The 23,706-nt window shown below is 40.1% G+C and overlaps 1 protein-coding gene across 1 annotated transcript in view; it reads left to right on the top strand.

Annotated features, from left to right (window-relative positions):
* The window catches only part of eng (endoglin), a 58,370-nt gene extending 35,351 nt beyond the window's left edge, over positions 1–23,019 (top strand). The window contains exons 5-14 of the mRNA XM_050052797.1: positions 2,125–2,302; positions 9,180–9,357; positions 9,459–9,561; positions 9,824–10,019; positions 10,403–10,554; positions 12,186–12,416; positions 12,637–12,703; positions 17,115–17,225; positions 17,304–17,351; positions 17,434–23,019. Coding sequence (XP_049908754.1) covers positions 2,125–2,302; positions 9,180–9,357; positions 9,459–9,561; positions 9,824–10,019; positions 10,403–10,554; positions 12,186–12,416; positions 12,637–12,703; positions 17,115–17,225; positions 17,304–17,351; positions 17,434–17,555 — 1,386 coding nt within the window. The 3' untranslated portion in view covers positions 17,556–23,019. The remainder of the gene's footprint in view (positions 1–2,124; positions 2,303–9,179; positions 9,358–9,458; positions 9,562–9,823; positions 10,020–10,402; positions 10,555–12,185; positions 12,417–12,636; positions 12,704–17,114; positions 17,226–17,303; positions 17,352–17,433) is intronic.
* The last annotated feature ends 687 nt before the right edge of the window (positions 23,020–23,706 follow it).

The following is a 23,706-nucleotide window of genomic DNA, read 5'->3' as shown; positions in this document are numbered from 1 at the left end:
CAACACAACTTAAAATTAACAAAATATCACTGTCATATGTTGTCAAGTTACTATTTCAAATTGACGCTGGTGGTAGATGTCCTGACATTGACTTTTGGTCACCTGATGTCACAACCTAAATGCAGCCAAATAATAATGTCTGACGACGTTGGTGGCCAGCTGGGATCTGTATGGTCATTGCAGTAATGTGTCTAAAGCCCCATCCCCACCAAACACTTTCATTATGGTACCTTTGGAACCAAAAGTAACCCGTCAGACATGGTACCTAGACCCTTGGTGCGCTTAATATTTCCACCACAAACCGTACTCTTTCATGTGGGCGGGGTTGTTGTCACTCACTGCTCCATCCAGCACGCACTATATTTCCTCCTTTATCAGTCTGCACCTCGTTTATCGTCCACAGAACAAGGTTGCACGCCATCATTTTCAGAACAAAATAAAACAGGCTGCAGTGAGAGCCTCTCTCCATGGGATATTTAAAAAAAAAAGCGGGTTTGTGCATTTAGTCCTTCTCAGGCAAGCTCAGGGGTTAAGTGTTGCCGTAGCCCACAGGAGTGACGCTCCGTGATGCTTATTTTTTTTTCTTCGAGCGAGGATTAGGATAGATGCAGTTCACACAATCTGGTTGCAATTAATAAGTATTTTTAAACGCTTTAAGATCAACTTTACTAAGAGTGTAATCCAAGAGAGACAATAAAAATTAAGGTTATGGTCAAAGTAGTCACCGTGAAATTTAAGGTGTGCTGATGGATTCACATCGTCAACTCATGCATTGAGTAACATTACAAGTTAACATTCCACCTTAAAAGTTGCTGGCAGTCAGCCCAGCGAATTAAGTTGTTTTTTCTCAGACTACAGCTGCTGTGAGAGGCAGCAAAACAACCACAAACAGACTGCAGTGTTCACAGCTCCACCTTTTAGTACCAGATCTGTGTGCTTGGGACCCCAACAGAGGGGTGACCAAAAATTTGGACAGTACAGAGCGGTTCCATTAGTAACATCCACAACTTTTCACAGTGGAAATGGAAAAAAAGCGTACTGAGCTGAACTGTACCGTACTGCTCAGTGGAAAGAGGGCTTAAAAATAATGAAAGCTTGTATAACACTGAGCATTTGTTGCGCATTTTAAAGCTCAAAATGAATAAAGAAAATAATTAAAACCAGCACATATAAACATGAAATAAAATGGTGCATGCAGCTGAGTGTTTCTGCGGTAAAAATTCCACTTAAAAAACTTGTCCTAAAAATATTTCTGGTCCCCAATCTCATTGTACCGTCCTAAATAACAGTATAGTTTCCTTCAGCATAATGAGCTGTTCTTGAGTGTCAGTGAAGATAAGTGTTTACAAAAAGAAGAGACGCTGAACTTACACAGCACTTCAGCCTTTGTTCCACTGAAGAAGAGGACAAATTGATGTTGATTAAAATCTGACGAAGGGCGAGCCCAAAATAAAACTGGAGCACATGTTTTCTGTCTTTGAACGGTTCTTTATTGAGCACATTTTTTATACATATGTCTAACTGCCTCCAAGCCTACTGTTGATAATCTCCACTATATTCCCAAAGCCCCTCCCCCGCCTCCTTATTCATGCAAAGCTTAATGTAAACTCCATTATTTCCCATCGGCCCAGACGAGGAAACAGCAGTGTCTAGTCGATGGGATAGATGTATATATTTATACCTTGTATGGAGCCAGATTCCAGCCGACTGTGGTGACGCACAAAGCTAAAAAAGGTCCCATTTCCTGGCCCCACTCAGGAAGCAAAGGAAAGACCATGGCTCCAACAGGGTTGTGCAACTGGGCTCGTGGACACTTAACCATAATAAACATTTCTTTTTAACAGCACCCTGCTCAGAGAATAGAGGGAGAGTTGGGTGGAGGGTAAGAAAAAGTATTAGCGGGGAATAAGAGGGATGGGCAGGCATGTTTGATACGACAAAATGTGAGCAGACATGAGGGTGAATAGAAATAAATATAAAGCTGACTCACTCGGTTCTGTGTTATTGTAGCAATGTGTAGCAGACAGACTCATGCCTCTGAGGATATGGGTGATTGTGACTGTGCTCTTTCTGGAAATGGTATGAAATGAAACTCACTGGCATGACTTGGGCTCTACTTTCCAGATAAACAATGACTCCACAATTACGCTACATGCTAATCACCATCACAACAATCTCCACAAAGAAGACTTCCCCACTCAAGACGAGGAGCTGGTCAAGTGGGCGACACAGAAGTTTGGGGGTGTGACTTCATTCACCACAATCCGAAATCTGATAGTAATGTCATCGACGGGAACAGATGGTGAGAAACGTTTGTGTAACTTCTGATATTTTACTAACATTTTTTTTTTTTTTACACTGACTGGGTTTCTCCTTCTGAATTTTGCCAGTTTGGAGGGAGTCAATTACAGGCTCTGGTAATGAATTGTGGATGCAAGTGAGACGGCGTTACAAGATTCTATCAGACCACCGAAATACTGCAAAGGGCTTTCTGCCTGCCTGAGAGAGTTTCGGATTCATCAACCTTGACACTATGATTTTTATCTAAGATATGCTATCTGCATCTTTGTTTGGTCTGAAACAGTATTTTTGGTGCTGACAAGAGCAAAGCAATTACAGGCGACACAACACACAGCTGCAGCTTACATAACTCAGCAGCGAGTCTGCAGCACAGTGATCACGGATGGATGCAGGGTTTGTTTCCAGAGAGCTCTCAATGAAATTAATCACTAACCTTCTTCTATAAGTGTGTGTGTGTGTGTGTGTGTGTGTGTGTGTGTGTGTGTGTGTGTGTGTGTGTGTGAAATCAATCTCCAGTGGAAAGCACTGCTCCTTGATGAAAGCATATTGCAGTACATGTTCTGTGTCTCACTTTTTTATTTTGATATTTTGTTTTTAAAAGACATTACATTACAGTATGTTGCTTTTAACCTTTTTTTAAACCAGAAAATATATAACTCAGCATGTGAAATCAGATGATGACTATGTACAGACTTGACTGAGGGAGTGACAACACCTACCCCCCAAAGCTGCATTAGGTACAGGAACAGAAGTCATGCTGTTTTAAAAGAAGGTGTGCGGGCCCACCACAGGCTGCCATATGGCCATTCTCTGCAAAGGCACCTTAAACCATTAGGGGAATATGTAGTCCTCTCAAATAAAATGCTGTGCTGTCAGAATTCTATACACTTAAGTATGGAAGACCTTTTCTGCCAGTGTGATGAAAAAAAAAAGAACCTGTAAATTATTATAACTAGTCCATACCCATTGGTAGCTTTGTCACCTTCTACCTATGGCAATCCTCAATGCCTATGTGCAGTTTCACACATTGACCACGTCAGTTAGTAGAAAAACGTGGGACAGACAGAATGACTGACTGACAGAATGACAGTTTCCATGATTATGTACAGCATACCATACCATGACTTAGTCATACCAAAAATTAGAAAAAAAAACACAGGGGGAGCCACAGCGATCGGTCGCATTTTAGCCATTTTTAAGCATTTTTCTGTTGTTATAGCGCCACCCAGTTGCCAACTAGAGTTAAATTTCTCCAGTCACCTTGAGGCGTCCTGTTCTACATATCTACCAAGTTTAGAAAAAAATCGTTATATTGGTTAGGCCTAGATAAGAAATTAGCTCTCTAGCGCCCCCATTTTGTTTGATGGGGTCAATAATGGAGGGGTCCCCTCAGATTATGTGTGGTCATATGCCTACAAAGTTGCGTGGTGATCGGTGAAACCCTTGAGATGTTATACACCTTTATGTGATGAGCCACGCCCTCCGCAATATTCATTGCCTTATAGAAGCTCAGTTTTAGTAAGTTTCCCAACTTTTGCCAAGAGGGAACTTTAGATATTGGTCCCTAGATTATGTTCACCGAGTTTCATGCAGATCGGTCAAACTTCCTAGGAAGAGATCGATTTTAAGTGTTTTTCAAAAAATTCAAAATGGCGGAAAATCTATATCACTGGAAGTTATGGGTTCTTGAATTTGTTCCTCATGAGGAGAGGCATCTCTGTGCAAAGTTTCATGTCTCTACGACATACAGGTCATGAGATATGTCCATTCAAAGTTTGCAATTTCAATCAGTTGCTATAGCGCCCCCCTTTGGCCAATTGATGTAATATTGCTTTATTCGCATCCTCCCATGACCCTCTACCACTGTGCCAAATTTCACATGGATCGACCAAGTCAGTGAGGAGAAAAACGTGGAACAAACACACAGACACACACCAGAGTTTTCAGCATTATATAGTAAGGTGAAAAACTTTCTCAAAACAATGAGTTAGTATCTGAAAATAATGAGAGGCTTTCTCAAATAAGGCCGTATGATCTCAAAATAACAAGAAACCTTTTGAAAATAATGAGACTTTCTCAAAAATAATGAGTTAGTACAGGGGTCGGCAACCTTTTTGACATGAAGTGCCATTTTTAAATGTTCTTGTTCATCCCTGTGCAACACCAATATAATGTCGATCTCTTGCCCCTCAAAAAACTTCTCACCTTTTGTTGTTTGGGGCATTGATTTTAAGCAGCACAGCTTCTCCCTTACAGTCAAATCACAGTATCTTGCTGCGACTGCCAAATGCAGTCTGTCATTCACATCCACGCTCTCATCAAGCCCGATGCTAAAGGTGCAAACTCTGTGTGTGTTTGTGTGTCCCTTTTTACCACTCTGTGTTTCCTCTCTAAATTTGGAGGTATTTGTGGGTCTGTGAACGCAGCGCAGAGCTCTTCATGAGTTCTGTTTTTCCTTGCCAGCAGTTGCTTAGTGGATAATTGATCAGTCGATCTGATCAGAGCTGGTGAAAGGAGCAGCTTTATGTGAGTTATAGCAAACTTTTAGACCCAACACAATGAACAGTTAAGTTTCCTTTTCACTGCACCTGCCGTTCTGCTGCTCAAACGGTAGGCTTTATATATGCCAACAGTGCTCCTTATGAACGGTCCAGCACCAAAAATAGAAAATCAATACATGGCAGCAGATGTTGTCGTCCCGACGGGCCAGTACAAATAAATATGTGTGGGGAAACTTTGCACTTAAACGTTCTGTTGCATACTTAGAGCTAGCATGCCATTAGGTAACTACGGCGTTGTCACCTCACACAAGAGGGTTTCTGGTTCAAACCCAGGGTGGGGAGTTAGAACCCCGGGGTGTGGAAGCCGGTGTCTGCATGGGTTTTCTCTGGGTACTCCGGCTTCCTCCCACAGTCCAAAGACATGCAGATTAGGTTAATTGGTGACTCTAAATTGACTGTAGGTGTGAATGTAACCATGAGTGGTTGTCTGTCTATGTGTCAGCCCTGTGATAGTCTGGAGACCTGTCCAGGGTGTACCCTGCCTCTTGCCTAATGTCAGCTGGGATAGGCTCCGGCCCCCCCGCGACCCCCAACAGGATGAGCGGTTACAGAAAATGAATGAATGAGAAACCATAGCAAATTATTTTCAAAAAGTCTCTTATCATTTTCAGTTACTAAGTCATGATTTTGAGAAAGTTTCTCAATATTTTTAAAGTTTCTCATTATTAAAACTTTAATCACACTGGCAGAAATAGAACCCCCTACTCAAACATTGCTTCTCTCCCACTGTTTGCATTTTATATGTACACACCAAGACTGCTCAAACTTATTTGGACAAGTCTTAAATGTGACCATTCTAGACATTTCCAGGGGAGTGCTATGTGTACACACTGATCCTTTATCACATACAGCAGTGACCTAAACAACAGCATGAGCAATTAGAGCAGCAACATAACATTTAATAACTAGAAGATCTATGTAGACTTGAACAAAGAACAAAAATAAAAGTGCTTTGTCAAACATGCAGCACTACGTGTGATTTTAAAGCTCAGTAAACCTTCCATAATGCTGCATGTTTAAAGCACAAATACTTGCACGCTGACAAACCACCAATGCTGAAGATGGAGGCACAAAAACACTATGATTTAAAGTGAGCATCCATGGCTGAGTAAAGGCTGGACATTACGAATATTATTGTCTGCTCTTGCCAGCAGCGGTAGCAGCGGGATGCTCCATGCAAGCACAATTATTTCCTAACAAAGCCTCCTTAAGGCGGTCAGAGCCACAGCAGAGCTCTGACATGGGTTGAGATAGCAAACGGCGGTGATGCTGGAATAGTGGTGGCTGCTTTTATGTCCAGTGTCTTTCACGGTATTTTAGATGAATCAAGTTTTAACCCCTCTCTTGTGTGTCCTCCTCCACATCTGTCAATTATAGGGTGTTACAGTATGGCAATGACATTTTGCTCCCCTCTCATTTTAAATGTGTTTTTGAAATTGTGATGAAATGCTGTGTTTTCAGCCACTGATAGTTTTAGCTTGTGTTTCACTGACTCATAGTCCACAAGGGCATTAAAATTACTCAAGCAGTGCTACGGTTTACATTGCTGTTTCGTTGGATCCCTTGGCCTGTATTGAGGTGTGAGGTGAACTTGCGTAGGCCTCGTCGTAGGCGTTTTGAAAAGTCTGTGCGATGACTACACAACACTGCGTTGCCAAGTTGAACGCTTGCTGAGGAGAAAATATGTAAATGTCCTTCAGGTTTCTTGAACGTCTCAATGTGATTTAAAAATTCAGGTCATGCAATTGCGAGTGCATAAGAGGCTTGTTAAGCAGTGTTAAAGAAGCTGCTTTTAAATTCTACTTGCACAGCTGCAAGCCAGCAGGACTTATAGTAACTAAAAGTAGCTTGAAGTGATACAGCCCTCCAAATCCTTCTAGTCGCAAATGCTTAGCCCCCTGCAGGCTTGGTTAAAAGGACGTGGTTATAAGAGCTGGTTTCATCTATGCAAGGATGATAGCAGTGGTCAGTTCAAAATGATCAATGTACAGTAATGGTGACAAACTTTCACAGTAAAAAACGGTCTCCGAACATACCTCTAGCATCATCCACTTCTTTTCCACTGCTTACACTCGCTCACACTCTTAAAAATAAAGGTGCTAACTAGAATCATATATGGTTCTTTGGCTCGTCCCCGTAGGAGAATCTTTTTTGGTTTCTGATACAACAAGGGTTTCAAGGTATACCGTGGTATGATAATTGATAGATATCATACCATTTAGAGTTGCTTATCTATGGTACAGAAAAAAGAACATGCAATCAGATGGAGAATCTCACCTTCCCGTGCGGATCTCCTTTCATCCTCAATAGTTACACATACTTCTTTTAAAAAAATGATTAGATTATAATAAAGGGTTTATTCAACCAACAAAATCTTCTCATAGAATCATTGTTACTGATAATAATTTTAGTTGTGTAATACTTTGATACTGTGAAAATGCGATATTCTCTGAGGCTGTTATCATACCGTGAAAATCTCATACTGTTGCAACCTTAGGTAGAACCTTTCCTAAAGGTTACTACAACACTTATGGTTCACAGTCATGCTTTTAGGGAGTGACGATTTTGTTATATTACCACTACTACACTCTTAACAATTTCAGTGGTGCAGTATAGGGACAGATTAGATGCAAACACAAAATGCCAAGTACCTGGCATCTTTAAAAAATATGGTAGAATAATTATTTGGCCGACCATGTGGTATTCTATGGCATGAAATGATGGTAGAGATATCAGCTATGGCAGAACACAAGTAAAATGATTAAGGGGATTTTAGATACATCTACATTTAAAGTTACCATGTGAAACCCGGGTTTGAATAGACTTAAACACCTGTGCTTTCAACAATCCTTGAAGAACTCTTTCTTCCAACAAATGGTTCTTTGGATGAAAAGGGTTCTTAATGAAACTCTTTAGCCCAGTTCAGACCAAAGATTCACAACAAGACAAAACTGTGTTAGATCATTGCAGAGAAAAGTTGCAGCGGTGTGAACTGGCTGGTCTGAGTTAGACTCAAGCCAGCTGATGGTGTCACCTGCAGCTCCACTGGTCAAATCACCGGCGGCTGGTTTTAGAACGTTAAGCACATCACCTGTTTTAATAGCCAGTTGACTTATAGTGAAGTCCGCTGGTTAATTCAGAATGACCACAGACAGTGTGTTGTGCTGCAGCAGGTGCTCCGTCCCCACTGAGCCCTCTGATTCCATCCACACGGTGTACTTTCTTATTTACAGATTAACTGGCACTGGTTCTTTATATTATTGTGTCATATTTATGAATACAGTCCAGCTGATGCTCGTTTTGTATTTTCAGAAGCTACAAATTCTATTCAGCCACAAAATAAGCCTGAAAAGCTAGAAATCAAAACTGAAGTATAAAGAGTTGTTGCATAGCGATGATACACTGTCTCATCTAATTGCATTGGTGTGAACCGGCAGCTATTTGGAACATTGCAGAAGGGCGCATTGCAAGTATTCGTTGCGAATCTTTGATCTGACCTGGGCATTGGTCTCACAAAGAAGCCTTGAAAAGCCCTTTTCTTTCCAGTAGGATTATTCAAAAGCAAATGGTTCTGGGTAGAACCTCAGCCCATCAGGAGGAACCCTTTTGGAACCCGTTTATTATTATTTCTGTTGCAAACAGTGTTCTTGTCAAAATGTGGCTCAGTTAGGCTGCTGTGTGTCTTTCATGCTGCTCAGCATACTTGTTATGATGGGACTATATGAGGTGCTGTGGAATATATCATACCAATTTCCAGTGGAGTGTTCCAAAACAAAATGTGTGTAGCAATTTGAGCATTGCACCAGGGTGCACCTGTAAACCATCAGTCACCATTATTTGGTCAAAGGCTGAGCATAGTGTACTCTCACGGGACTGCTCCAGGAACATCTCCCATAGCGAGGAGAGGCGAGGTGCTAATGTGCCTGCCCCAGCAGTTTGGTCTTCTGCTGCGGGCTGGGCTATAGCTCCCCAGTGCTGGCCACCAAGAAAAACACTGTAAACTGAATTTCTGTCAGCAGCCACACTGAATGGAAATAGTCTCCCAGAGCATCACTCTCAGTAAAACTACCCTGTAGAATAAACATAAAAAATAGGCTTTAATTGCTATTGCTTATTGCAGCCACAACCCCTCTGCCACAATTAAGCATTTTAACAGAATTGCTGTTGGTTAATTTTTTGGAGCTGTTGTCTTGTTTATTATATGGCATTACAGATGCAGAAATAATTTTATTACTCCTAATTTCCCCAGGAATGTCGTTTTTTGTTTTGCAAACAAGAATGAACAGTAATGCGAAATGAATGTTTGTGGTTTTACAGGAACCAAACCTGGCTCTCGCAACTGCATACTTAAAAATGAAGATGCATTAGAGAAGCACTTTATGAAGATTAAAACAGCACCCCTGGCTTCCTCGTTCAAATCTTGCTCCCCACAGCAGCAGACCCCCAGCGATGCCGAGCTTCACATCATAAACATCCCAGAGAATGCCAGCGTTCGGTAAAAACCTTGCAATTTATAAGACACAGCATCTTATGTATTGTTTTCCTATTTTTGTCAGGCAAAATTTCCCTTGTAACTTTTGATTCTTCATATTGCAGCAATGTGTCACTTCGCATTGACGCTATGAAGACTAGTGTGTTCCTGAGAGGCCCTCAGGGCACCACATGGATCTTCCTCAACCCACAACACGCCCATTTTTTTGTAAGTTCACACATACACACACTCTGGTTATAGCACAGAGAGTTAGCATGTTTTATGTATCATAACCATGTCAGATAAGATTCATTAACTCCACTCTGTTACACTGTTGTCAATCATGTGATTTAGCTCACTTAATAACACGGCTAAACCATAATAATCTTTCCCATGTACGTGAGAACATACCTATTATTGAGTGACTACTTGTGAAAGACAGTCTCCAAGTCATTACTGATTTATCTGAACCCATCTTCTCTTTCTACAGTCCAACAATGACATCCTGCTGCCCACCATCACACACAAAATCCAGCCTTTGTTTACACTGAACAGCGACAATGCAGAGGATGTGCAGAGGACGGCTTTGGATCACTTCAAAGCCACTACTTTCACCAGCTACACTGAACTCAGACCAGAGGACTCTGCGGTTTTACTGGTCCTCGGAAGAAAAGACAACCCCGCAGGTAAGACGATAAAAGGTAAAAAAGTTGTTTTCAACTTTGAGGGATTTTGTGCAAAGAGAGTCAACTCAGCTCTGCAGAAAGCCACAGCCCACGCATAATACACGTTACATAATGCCAGCAGTGAGATGGGAAATTTGGAGGATAATGACAGTTTTAATAATCGTAAAAGTAATATTCTTCATTATCATTATTACATTCAGTATATTATTTTACATACACAATGTGATGTGCTGCAATTTAAGTTTTTTAAGTTCTTAGTATTTTGCCTAAATCCTATAACTTTAAAGATTTTGTATTGAGGAGGGTAAAGAGTGGTGCAAAAAATGGATGCATGTGGTTTATCTTTTGTTGATCTTTATTAATTTCACTTGTTTCGCTTCCAGTTCTAGAACCAGCAACAACACCCGCCGCTCTCGTCACAACCAATGCCCCTCATCAGATGCCACTGCTGATGCAGCTATACACATCCCCAGACTATCGTTCTCCCCTGGACTCTAACACCAAGGTGCAGAGTGACAAGAGAATTTATGCAGAGGTAAGAAATCATTCACCCTCTCAGCTGTATTTCACGTCCCCTCACTCAGCTCCCGCTGAAAAACAGCTAAACATGGGGGTTGATGCAGAATGAAAAGACTTGCTCAGCAGCTAATATATAATATTGATCAGTCATTTCAAAATCACTTTGAAACGCTTATGTGCAATACTATATTTTGTTCTGAAGTACAGCTCGGAATTTTATACTCGTTGCAGAGCTTTGATTGGGCCCTAAAAATATCAGGCCCAATCCTGCATGAGCCCACATAGCAAATTTCCACTTTTTTTTTTTTAATTTTAAAATATTTAATACAAGCTGCATTTGTAACACAGGGTGCGTTTGCAAATAGCCACTCACTGGACACTTTGGCACAAACAAGACTGCTCATAAATCTGGGATACTGTTGGAATACACTATTAGATTCAGAGCACCACACTCTTGAGTGCCAAGCGCAAGAAAAAAAATGTAACTTTGTATATTCAAATAGAAATACAACACTTTAAAGGTCCAGTGTGTAGGATTTGGGGGCATCTATTGGTAGTAATTGAGTATAATATTCTTAGCTATGTTTTCCCGAATGTATAATCACATGAAACTTAGAATCATGTTTTGTTTTTGTTTTTTTTGTTTTTTGGTTACCTTAGAATGAGCCATTTATACCTAGATATGGAGCGGTTCCTCTTCCAAGGAGTCCGCCATGTTGTTCTACAGTAGCCTAGGACAAACAAACCAAACACCAGCCCTACATAGGGCCATTTGAGTTTTTGGGTCAGCCATTGTAGTTCTCACATTCGGTTCACGGTAACGCTGCAGTTCTGCAACCTCACCACTAGGTGCCTCTAAATGCAACTCACTAAACCTTTAACAGTGGGAAAATTTGAAAGAACCCAACCTGATTCAAGCACGTGGGAATGTTGAGGAATTACAGCCTGGCTTGGGCTCAATCAGAGCTCTAACTCATTGCATTTGTAGCATGTTGCCAAACTCAGCTAATAGTGTTGCAGGATTGCGTCCTAAAACCCAGAAATGAGTTAGTATTTTAGCACTCCTGGTTCCCTCGTCTCAGAGTCAATGATGTTTCTGAATGGGTTTTTGGTTAGATGCCTGAAATAAGGTCTGTGGTTCTCACAAGCTAAGGAGACCATCACATTTTGTTTAGTTAAATCAAATACGTCAGTAAACACCCCACTCATGAATTCTGAAGCTTTTATATGTCTTATAAAAGCTGGTTGTTAATAAGTAGCTAAATGAGACTACAGAACGTCATCAAGCTGATCATGGCTCTACAGCCCTGTTGTGGTGGTGATTGTTAGCCATGCAACTGTGTAGTATCGTTCATTTATAGCCTAACGTTAGCTTTTTACCTCTGGCGATTGCATTTGGGCTTCAGTATGTAGCTGTTCAGTGCTAGTATCATAAACTTTTGTTTGCCACAGACTTTATTTTCTGCAATAATCCAAAACCCAATGAGAGTATCCCTCTGGCTTTCTGCCGAGGGAACCAGGGCGACACTATCGTCTGTGTCAGCCCACAAAAAACACTATAACTGCAGCACTCTATGCCCATCTGACAGATTTTTGTATTTTTTTCCATTCTGTTGGTTTATTTGCTCTGTCCTCTGTTTCCTGTAGATTTCAGGGCACACTTTAGGGGATATTGTCTTGACCATCAAGGTGATCAGCTGCTTTGTGCGCTCCACGGGATCATGCCCTGTAGAGAAAGAGCTACCCATCATGCCAGAGGCCTGCTCTTTAAATTCTTGTCCCAACAGCACCCGACTCAGCTTCTCCTTAGATCAGCTCCAAGAGCTGACGTCCACCACATGGGACCTGGAATGCTCCGTCAAACTCTGCTACAGTGAGGTAGGAGTGTATCAACGTTTTTAATGCTGCTTTAAAAAAATGTTGCATAACAAAATACAGCCTGTGTTAAAACCTCCCTTTGGTTGTGTAGAATATTTTGTGTTGAGTGTCTGTGTAGATCTGTGGCGGTGGGAGCTTTTATAGCCTAAATGCAATTTTTGACACACTTATGACATTATGAGTTTTGCTGATAAATTTTTTTCTCTCACCGCTCTGCTAGAAATGTGGAGATGGAGGAAGAGTGAAGAGGAATCTGGAGGTTACCCAGCCGTGTCTGCAACCACCAAGTGAGTTCAGTTTAAACTCCAAAATATGAACTTTTTTTGAGTCAGATGCTACTTAAGCCCTCACTGGACCAAATCCTGACTTCTTTCTTTGCTCTTTTCCTACACTAACTTACTCTCTAAAACTTTCCAAAAAGGAAAAATATATACATTTCTTGTACATCAGATTGTTTTATAACTTTATTCCTGCAGTCATTTTGTTGTGTAAATGTAAATGTAAATATTGTAATGTAAATGTTACATAATACATACAATAAACAGGCAGTTCAGTGGAACTAGAGAGTTAACAACAGCTATAAGAAACATTTGTAACACCAGTAAGTGTTTCATCCTTTTTTCCAGTTAATTTCAACAAAACAATTAGCAAACAAACAAAACATACTGCTTTCACATTGATATAAAAGCAACAAATGCGGAAAGCTCCAGTCCTGAAAATGATCCACACAAAAAGTTGTCCTGAAAAGGTGTCATTTCTTGACAAAGCCTCACTGTGAAGATGAATGTTTCTTAATTAATTCTCTAACAAGAAACTCTCTGAGCTCTCAGTAAAACTTTTGAATTACCTTTTTTTTTTTTGCCCTCAGGACTTAATTGCTAGGCTGGTGCTTTGCCGTTTGAATTGCTGCTTGCTGCTATAATTTTCATTCCAATTGTTGCTTTCAGTGCACAACAAGTGCTGCGCAGGCAGTTGTCATAACAGTGAACTCAGGATATGCAGTGAAGCCAGTGAGGGGTTGCGGGGCTGGGCCTCGTCCTTTAGGAAGGTCTGCAGGCTGACCTTGTGGCCACAATCAGAAGTAATGGCCCTCAGGGGAGGGAGGTGAAGTCCTTTGTGTTTCCAAGGGGGTCTGACTGTGTTGCTATCCAAACACAGCCACTGGGCCGGGTGCTATTGTCGGACCATTCAACACAGAGGAGTCAGACGAGGAGAGGTGTCTTTTCTTCGGGGAAAGACAGACAGATGATTAATTTCTAGGAAAATTCAAATGATTCAATCTCAAGAAGACACAAGGAAGTAGGTGTTGATTAAATGAGGAATCACCTGGAGTTTGTCAGACTTCTTTTGTGAAACTGATAATGGGTTTGTTTATTCCTTAAGCTTCTCTTATCCTCAATTTCCGTCTAGAGGAGACAGATAATGGTTGGTATGTTAGACTAAACTACTCATCCATGCTTTCCTGTGTCCTGTTTGTCCTCCTCTTTGCTGTTTTGCTTTAACTTACGCAAATCAAATCGTCTTCCTGGAGACTGAAATACAGGAATAGCACACAGTTTAAAGGAACACACTGGTGCGGTGGGTCCGTCTGTGTGGTTCCATTAATTACCCAGTGTCAGCTATACACGGGTTATATCAGCGGGCCTAGCAGACCGCATTCTGTCGCGAGCCGTCACTGGGCAGGACTGAGTGCTCCATTCAGCGATCATTCCTGTTTGGTAGTTTTCATACAGAGGGCTCCAGGGAGTCACAGCACAGGCCTGCTGTCTGCCTCCTCCTCTCCACCTGCACTGGAGCTTCTGCTTCCTGCTCTTGTTTATTCAGCTTTGCTGTCAAAGCCTCACTTGTACAAACTAACACAGCGACTGATTAGAGAAAAAAAAAAAGTCTCAAGAGAAAGCCTGCTGGAGTTGCTGTGATGTTTCAGCCTCATTTGGGGTCAAGGAATGTTCCTCACTGACAGATCAACAAACTGGGTTGGCTGTCTGGGATGCAGTTGGCTCAAGTGCCCACAAGATGTCACTGTTTTAGTGCTGTGGGTCATGTTTAATTCAGTTAATATTTGTTGTTGTTTAATCAAATATCAGCATTATAATATTTAATGTAGTCATAGTTTGACTAGAAATGAATAAACAAAACCCTCATGGAATCGCTTGTACAATATCAGGCTTTGTACTTTCTTAATGTCCATGCATTTCAGTGGAAATGTTGCATGTTCTGATATCAGCACATCCAGAAGTAGTTGCACTGCACATTATTCTACACATAAACTCAAATACACATGATGCACAGAGTGGTGGCAAGTTTCTACAAAACAAACCCACTGTCTCCTGTCCTTCATGTCCTCTCTTTAATGTACCTCAGGAAAGGGGAGCTGTATTGTATGAAGCCCAGTATAGTACTTAGCCTAGCACTCTCCACCAGGAGGCAGGAGGCAGGAGGCAGCAGAGGCAGGTGAGAGAAACTCGTGCAAAGGTGATGATTAGTTTCTTCCAAATGTTCTAGATTCTTGTAGGAGGATCTCCACAGGTACCAGAAGAAGGGGAGAGGGAAAAGCACGTGTTTGTGCACTGTTTCTCTTTATATGCAACAAATAGCGTGCACACACAGGCTATGTTAGGTTCTGGTGGGGACTTCTGCAGGCTCATTGGCATGGTTTCAGACAAAGTGATGTGTGTGTGTAGCCTTGTAGAGCCACAGGACATTCCCAAATTCAGTGTTTGGAACAAAATTGAAACAATTTGGCTCAGTTTCAGCCAAGTCAGATACAGATATCATAAAGCAAACTGCTCTCTTTGTCAAGATTATTTAAAATCTGATCTTGGTTGAGGTTTTTTCAAGGATCTGAGAAAATCAAAAGCAAATAAATCAATAACTGTGGAGTTTAAGGTGATGTCTGAGTGAAGAGGAAAACTGTCAATGATCTATTGAACAGCCTTCTCGAAATGACGTCTATCTCAAGGTAATCCATTCATGGCCTTGCCAGACCACAATGAGCGCAGCAGAACTGTGGGATGGCCTTGCCGGGCTAGTACTGGATGTCTGTGCCACAGCGCTGTATGTCATGGGCTTGAGTGAGTTTCAGTGTTTGTCTGTGCCTTTTCTCTTTCAGAGCTGATTTAAAGTAAAACTTTTTTTTATTGCTGCTGGCCCCGAATTTTATGATTTCTATTAAGTTTGTCAGCGGTGAAGCACGTTCGTCGGTTCAAGTGAGCACACAGAACATCACCAATGCCAAAGCTGATTGTAAATTGAAATTTGTATCATTAAATTAAGACAGAAACAATCAGCACAAATTTACTTTTTCATTCCAGTTTGGCGGAGGTCTAACATTGAAAAAGTAATGACTGGTATATTTACTGCATTTTGATGGTATTGCCATGGTAACTAGGAGTGGGAAAAGCATAGCATTAAAGGACCATAGCTTGATATTTACATTACTGATAGTCGTTTTAGAATCTATACCATCAGTCTTTAAATCGATCGATCTTTAAATTGACCTTTGAGGTACCTGTTGGTTTCGGTAAGGTATCTTTCCATGTTAGAACCATTGAGGTGTCCCTTTTTGGCAGAGATTCATTGTCATTGCATGGTTATGTAGTTGAAAGCAGGGTTTTGTTGTTTTGTTTTAATTTAACAAACCATTATTGGTGCATGCCAGGAAACTCCTACAATTTGAATTCAAGACTTTGTTGCCTAAAACCAAAGTATTCACTAGACACGCCAGTACAATTACTGAGTGGGTGTTCTGTTACACTGCAAGAAAATATGGTGCCGGCAACTGGTACTTCTTGTTTGCTTCGGTTCTCTGGAGAAATCAGCAAATCTGATAAGATTGCTGATATCCTTGAACCTTTCATTATTCCCAAGTGAATCTATTATATTATATTATTTATATTACATATATTATATCACAGTTAAATCTCCTGTATGTTGCATCGACAACTTGCAGCTGTATCATCGCATGAAAATAATGTCACTGTGACAAAAGGAAAGTCTTAGAGCTGCTGTGAATTTGATCCTACCTAGGGCAACAAAAAAGTGTATCTCAGGTGCGTCGGTACAATGGACAACCATGAAAGGACAGCAGAGGAGATACCCGCACACCAATGCAGCTGGGCTGGACAGCCCTAAAAAAGGTTCACAGGCTGAGATCAATGCAAAAAGAAAAGAAAAAGGAAGTCAATTTATTTACACAAAAAGAAGGATGCTCAAATTGCAAAAAATAATAAAATGAATAAATAAATAAACATAAAATAAATTTAAAAAAAGTAAAAAAAATAATTTAATAATGAAATAATAAAAAATAATAAAAAGTGAATAAGGACAGCAGCAAAATTTGAGTCCTTGACTATTATCAGTGCCTTCTTTTTGTGCATTGATGTCCTTAATAAAATGACTAATAAAATGAAAACTATTACACTTTGCATTGATCTCAGCTTCTTAACCTTTTTTGCTGCTGTTCAGCCCAGTTGCATTAGTGTGCAGGTATTTCCTCTGCCGTACTGTGACAAAAGCACATAACATCAGGATGTTAGCTTCGACCACCTACTGTAGATCAAGAGCATTTCAAATCTCTGCTAATTTATTTTTGTACTGTGCTGGTCTGAACGGTAACCATCAGTTCTGACTCACAGTTGTTGTGACTCTTGTTTACCTGAAGCTTGCATACATTGTTGTTTTTGATATATGTTTCAGCCCCACCGTGCTTTGATTTTGGCCTACCTGGTGTCCTGGGCATTGCTTTTGGAGGGTTCCTGATTGGAGTTTTACTTATCGGAGCACTGTGGTTTATCAGAATTAAAACAGGTACGTATGACTCACAATGTTGTGTTTCTGAGTTGATATTTGTCTGGATTTTTTATTGTATCATTCTGTTTATGTCAGGGTACCCAACTGGATTGGACAAAGGCTCAACCGCAGCAAATCTTCCCGGTGAGGCATTTTTCTTTTCTTTTTATTTGGTCTTTCCTTTTCATCAGGATCTTATTTGCCTCTCTCTCTCGTCTTTCCTCAGGGTGCCACTGCTCAGGAGCAAAACGACAACCTGTCTCTAACAACCCTTCCCCCTCTGAGAACAGCAGCGCCAACGCAAGCATTGGAAGCACCCAAAGTACACCGACCAGCAGCATGGCATGAGATTATGGTAATCTCCACCACCAGCAGAGCTACCGTCTCCCTTCAAAGTCACCTATACGGGTTTTGTGCTTTTGTTTTCTTTAATAATGCTTAAAAAGCATTTCTCCCCTCCCTGCCCCATCAAATTCTCATTAAAAAGCACAACCCACGTCTGAGACTCACCAAGCCTGAAATGGATGTGATCTGGGAGTTTGTAATGGTGGATCAGGGAAGGAGCTGGGTGACGGATAACAGAAGTGTAATCAATGGCCTCTGATGCTCACCTCTGCAGCCTCTCTGTAATGTCAAGCTCCTAGACAGGAAGTTAAAGAGGGCAAGAGAAAAAAAAATAAATTGGCTCCCAGCAACAGGAAAAACAAACCATATCCCCCAAGAGCTAACAGGAAATTCACTGCATTCCATTCAATGAATTGTGCTTGTGTGATGGCAGCACAATAATAGTTAGACAGGAGACAGACCAGTCAAAAGACCGACTTTGAAAAACAGATGAAAAGCTGTTTTGCATTCACATCTAAGCTACAAAAATACGAAGGGCTTTCGACTAGGTCGGTCCCAAAAGTTATCAACAACGTCTCGGGGACGGAAAAGCTCAACATGTTAGGATCTCAAACCAGTCAATGAAATGCTCACTTCAAGGGGTATTTGTCTTAATTGGAGTTCGAGGTCAATAGTTAACAGCTACCTCCTATTTTTTAGAAGTCTGGAGCCAAGTGTGAACTTAAAACTAGACTTCTCTGGTGAATTGATCTTATTTTCTGCCTTTTTCAATTTATGTTTTTATTCTGTGTCACTTTAGGTGAATCTTGGAGTTGACCCTCTGGGTCATTTGTAGCTCATAAACATAGCCATGGTGCCATTTTTATGCTATCCAATAGCTGTATCAGGGCCTTCATATCAAGGTTTTTTTCTTCCAGTGTTTATTGAAAGTTACAAATATACTTGATTTCCTAATTACTCAACAAAACCAATCCCAAAATCAGATTTATGGCCCAAAGGTTTCCAATAAATCATGAACCATCAAGGGAAAAAAGTACTTTTATTTATGTGAGCTGAGAAGTAATCACTCCTGTAATGTACAGCACAGCATGCAGAGATACATGGCTGTATTCAGAGCTGAGTAATGTGCCCATAATGAGGAGTCAGTACTAAAACTCTGCACATCAGTCATCAGACCCCAGACTTAGGTATGGACTTGAGCGCCACTCATACAGCTACACCCACAGGGTGGAGTTTCCCCAAAATAGTCTGTCTGAAGGTGAAATTCCAGTACTTTTCCTTTGCACAATGTCCATTCTCAGTCTGTTACCACTGCCTGATAATTTGTTGTAATCACAATTTTTCACTAGTAATGGCATGTCTGTGGTTATATGCACAAACACATACATACAACAAGACTCTTAATTATCACCCTGTGCACCTACATGCAAATGTTCACAGTGAATAAACCATCACCTTTGGTGTATTTAAAGATGAAGACATTAAGCAAGTATAAAGTGTCCAACCTGTTTGCTCATATTCAGTGTCTTGTCATTCAAAATGTAGCCAGCTACTGCTCTATCTTTTGATGCGAGACAAAAGGGAAATCATTTTTAGACCTCTAATGGATGATATGGATCGATGTGACCAAACTCCAGAGCCCAGTTGTTCAGAAGTAATGTGATCGGATCAGATTGGATCAAAGCTTTAATGGGTTATTCAAAAGAAAAAAAAGAAAACAACTCTGAAATTGTGTTAGATCACATAACCCTGTCACAGTTTTGGTTTTGATTAGAATCAAACCTCCAGTATGTGTTGTTCAGAACTTTTTGGTAGGATTGGGATCCAAAAAAGTCTGAATTATTCTGATCCCAGCAGGAGAGTGGATTCGGTGTGGCTTTGAGGAACAAAATGTAATAAAACTTTTAAACTTATCAAGCACAGTAAAGTAAAAAAAAGTCCCCATAGAACAATCCCCCCAAATAGCTGTCAATATCAAACCCAGAGCATTTAATTTAACTTTTGTTTATCACATTATTTTAATTACAATGACACAGTCAGACCTAGTTTCTAACAACCGCATTCCCCATGCTGCTTTCTGTCTCTTCTATTACACTTAACAGTTAAAGTGACCCCACACTGCCTGTTCTTCCTGTTCTCTACATAGTTAGTAGCCTACATTGTGATATATAGTCCCATTCAGCACTGGTTATCTGTGTTTGGTAATCTTAAAAAGTTTGTATGTGGGTCACGATGATCCAATCCAGAGACTGGCACAAAAGTAAGATGGACTGATTGGGTGATCCTTGTTAGCAGAACATGGGCTCATGGGATTTTAAAATCTGGACCATTCTGATCCTGATTGATGATAAGTGTGATGTTTAAAAATTAAATATTGATATCATGTTAGTAATACAAATGTGATAAAATCGGGGAAATAATCCAGCGCCTGTTAAATCATTCCTGTTTCTTTCCATTCTCGCTTTGTCTCCCTCCCACAACGCCATCTGGTTGCCTTTTCACTAGCCATTAATTTTAATTGCTCTTTTTGTATGCTTTGGTGCAGTTATGGTTACAGACTCTCTCCTCATCTCACTGCACTTGAATTTTGAGTGTAATTCATTTGCCAAAATAAAAGAGACAAAATGCGCCGTAAACAAAGTTAAAGTTGAATTTGACGGATAGCAATATTAATATTTAAATTTCCATATATAATCGCGATAATACCCGTATCATGAACTCCTATAGTCTTAATAATTGTGAAGTGAAAAACTGATATTTTGCCAGTCCCACTTTAGGTACAAACAATAGGCTTAAATATTCCATAATGAAATTCACATTTAATTAGTTTTTTCTTTTGCAAAAAGAAATTAAATCTGTAAGATTTAAAACAAATGTTTGGGCTACAAAACCCCATTTCCAGTGGAAAACTGGCAACCTCAGTCATGTTGACTGTGCATATGTAGTATTGAGATATATCTGTATTTCCAAAACTGAGTTAACACCAGCAAGCTCCCCAGCCTTTCCCTTAAACTTTGCGCATAAGTCACCAGCTCTGAATACAGCCTATTTGGTTTATATAGTATAATCAATAGTAACAACAGAACATTCAGTTGTGCTTTAATCCCATGAAGACTGCTTTCAAAATCCAGCTCTAGCTTTATTTCCAGCTGTCACATGGCAATAAAATGGAAACTGTCACTTGACAGTAAAAAGTTTCAGTAACACTTTACTTGAATGTATCTACATAAGAGTGACATGACATTGTCATAACTATGACATGACATGGTCATGAACCTGTCATGAACATTATGTACATTTCATAAACGTTTATGACTGCTGTCATTAAGTGTCATTCGGTTTTTGTAATGACAAGTTGACATTAAGTTTGTTTGGGATGTCCTTATAATGACAACTTGACATTAGCCAGGATGACATTACCAGATGTCTTTGTCATAACAACTTGACATTAACAAGAAATGCACCTCTTCTTGTGTTTATGACAAGTTGACATAATGATTATTATTGTTATGACAAAGACATCTTGTGGTAATGTCATCCTGGTTAATGTCAAGTTGTCATAATCAAGACATCCCAAACAAATTTAATGTCAACTTGTCATTATAAAAACAGAATGACAGCAGTCATAAACGTTAAGACATGTACATAATGTTCATAACAAGTATAGTGTATAGTTATGACAGTGTCATGTCACCCTTATGTAGATACCTTCAAGTAAAGTGTTACCAAAGTTTCTTGTTCAAATTAGTCAACGTCTGCTCTTTACATTTGATAGGCTGCATCAGCCACTGCAGTGCTAATGCTAGACAGAAGCTCCACAGATGCATAATGAGGGCTACAGCTGCAGAGTGACGGTTGATCCGTGAACCCAATATTTGTTTCAATGTACAAATGTAAATGTATTTTATATTTTTTATCGCCACTCTTTACCTCTTTAAAAATATTCCCATCGCACGTCAAGTCCTGTGGTGTAAAGTGAGCAATCTGTATTTACTTGCTTTAACACAAGCACCAAAACTGTGACGTTAAAATGTTTCTTTATATACATTTGACACACTGATTATGATTTAACATGCATATATATTCACTCACCTTCTGATTTGGTTCAAAAATAATCTATTTACCATCAAACCTAATCTCAAAAATATTTTCCAAACCAACTGCATTTGTAAAATGTCTCCGAATTGTATGTGAGCTGTGTAGCTTATTACCCCCCCTCTCTAACTCAGCGTGTATGTGCATGTACGTTTCTCTGTGCATGCCTCATTTTCTTTGTGTATTTGTGTCGAGACAGAGAACAAAGAGGGCCAGTACAAATTGCCACTTGAGTATTTGTGCAATATGATGAGATAAACTTGTATGAAATGTCCATATGTATTTTTTTTCTACCATGTTATTTTTTTTTGTAAGTGTTGTATGATATTCTTACTTTGAACCATTTTCTTAACATATTTTGATCCTCTACGTATTTGGAGAACTGGGACAATTCCTAATCAAGGCACTTATCAAATGCATAAGATTTGTTTTGTATTGTAATCTTTGTTTTTTTTATTCTCTTATAGATTTGTGTTCCGATTACATTGTATTCACAGACAGTGCGTGTCACCTCACATGTTAAAGACAGTACATTTGGCTCGTTGGTTTTTACCTCTGACTTTTGCGCTAACCCTAAGATTCCCCTTCTGTCCAAAAACATGGCATATCTCTGCTGATCCTGACATCCTGACATTGTATTGCGCTCATTGTACTATCTTCAGTGGGTGTGATGGGGAAGTACATTCTGAAAGACGGAATGTCTCACCGCGGAGAAGCATCCGAGCGAAATATTCAGCACTCACGAACTTGTCGTTTGCAGGGAACATTCCAAACTTAAAACAGCGAAAATGCGGTGGTTAGTGAGAACTTTTTCATTTAATTTTAGGATTTCTTTTTTTTTTAAATGTCAGGTATTCTGTACCTTTGCTAAAGCAGCCCCGGTGATGGACAGGTTCTGTCTGAGCACTGACAGTAAAATCAGACAGGCTGCCACTTAATTCCCTTGTTAACCCTGCAGATCCCTTCGTTACCTCTGACAACAGCCTCCTCCTCCTCAGACACTCTACACAGTTAACGAAATGTCTGTGTGTCTGTGTAAGGCAGTAAATGTATTGTATGTGTGTGCGTGCTTCTGTGTGTAGGTGTACAATAGAATCCGTGCCTTCATTTATGTGAGCGGATCCTTCCTCCAGTCTCTTAACAATGTCCGAATTCTGAATTCTCACCAAGAGAATCTGAAGCCGTAACAACACATCAGAATGTCTGCTTTGATTTTAGCGAGTATAAAATGCAGTGTTACTTTTGTACCATTTAAAATGGGTCCATTTCTTGAGACAGTACTCAACTGATGTCACTACTATGTTGTCTCTGAAGAAATATACAGTATGTTTTTGTCCAAAATTATCTTAATAAAGTGAATATGACAACCATCCTTTGTGTTTTCTGGTGTCTTTCTTACATTGCACAGAGCATGTAGTGCAATGTAGAATGTAGTGTTGGAAAACACAAACTCCCAGGATCTCCCAGTAATATCATAGCGTAATAATACAGTACACTTGGCAGAGCACTCGCACAGAATAAAGAGCCAGAAGTGCTACACACTCTAAACCACATTAATAACAGTTTCAAAAGGAACAATGAAGAATAATTTTAATTGAAGCATCATCAGCCTTGGTGTTTAATTGAAATATTGTTGAACATGCTGTATGTAGGTGGTGAAAATGCCCAGTTATTTGTCTGGTCTTGTCTGCTGCATTTGCTGTGACATTTTCACTTGACAAATTGTCGCATCTTCTACAGTAAGTGTGAGCTGCTTCTGTTGACTTTTCTGTCAGTGATTTGATGACACGTTCACATTAGCACAGGCTTTGCGAAGAGACATGTCCAAAAATTAGCAACAGAGAGAAAAAGTTTCTTTCAAGTACATGTCTGGTGTGGCATAATGACTAGTAACAGGGGATCTTAGAGTTTCAACACATAAAATCCAGATTTTGTGCCACAGTGTGTAGCCCACACTACAGGAGACAAGATCAGAACCTGGACTGCAAGTGTTTCTGACTCAAAAGATGAGATTTTAAGACCTTGAAAACAAAGCATGTCCTTAAAGCTCCAGTGTGTA

This window comes from Epinephelus moara, chromosome 9 (genome assembly GCF_006386435.1).
Source record: "Epinephelus moara isolate mb chromosome 9, YSFRI_EMoa_1.0, whole genome shotgun sequence".
In the NCBI taxonomy this organism is placed as follows: domain Eukaryota; kingdom Metazoa; phylum Chordata; class Actinopteri; order Perciformes; family Serranidae; genus Epinephelus; species Epinephelus moara.
This window is presented reverse-complemented; position numbering and strand designations above follow the sequence as displayed.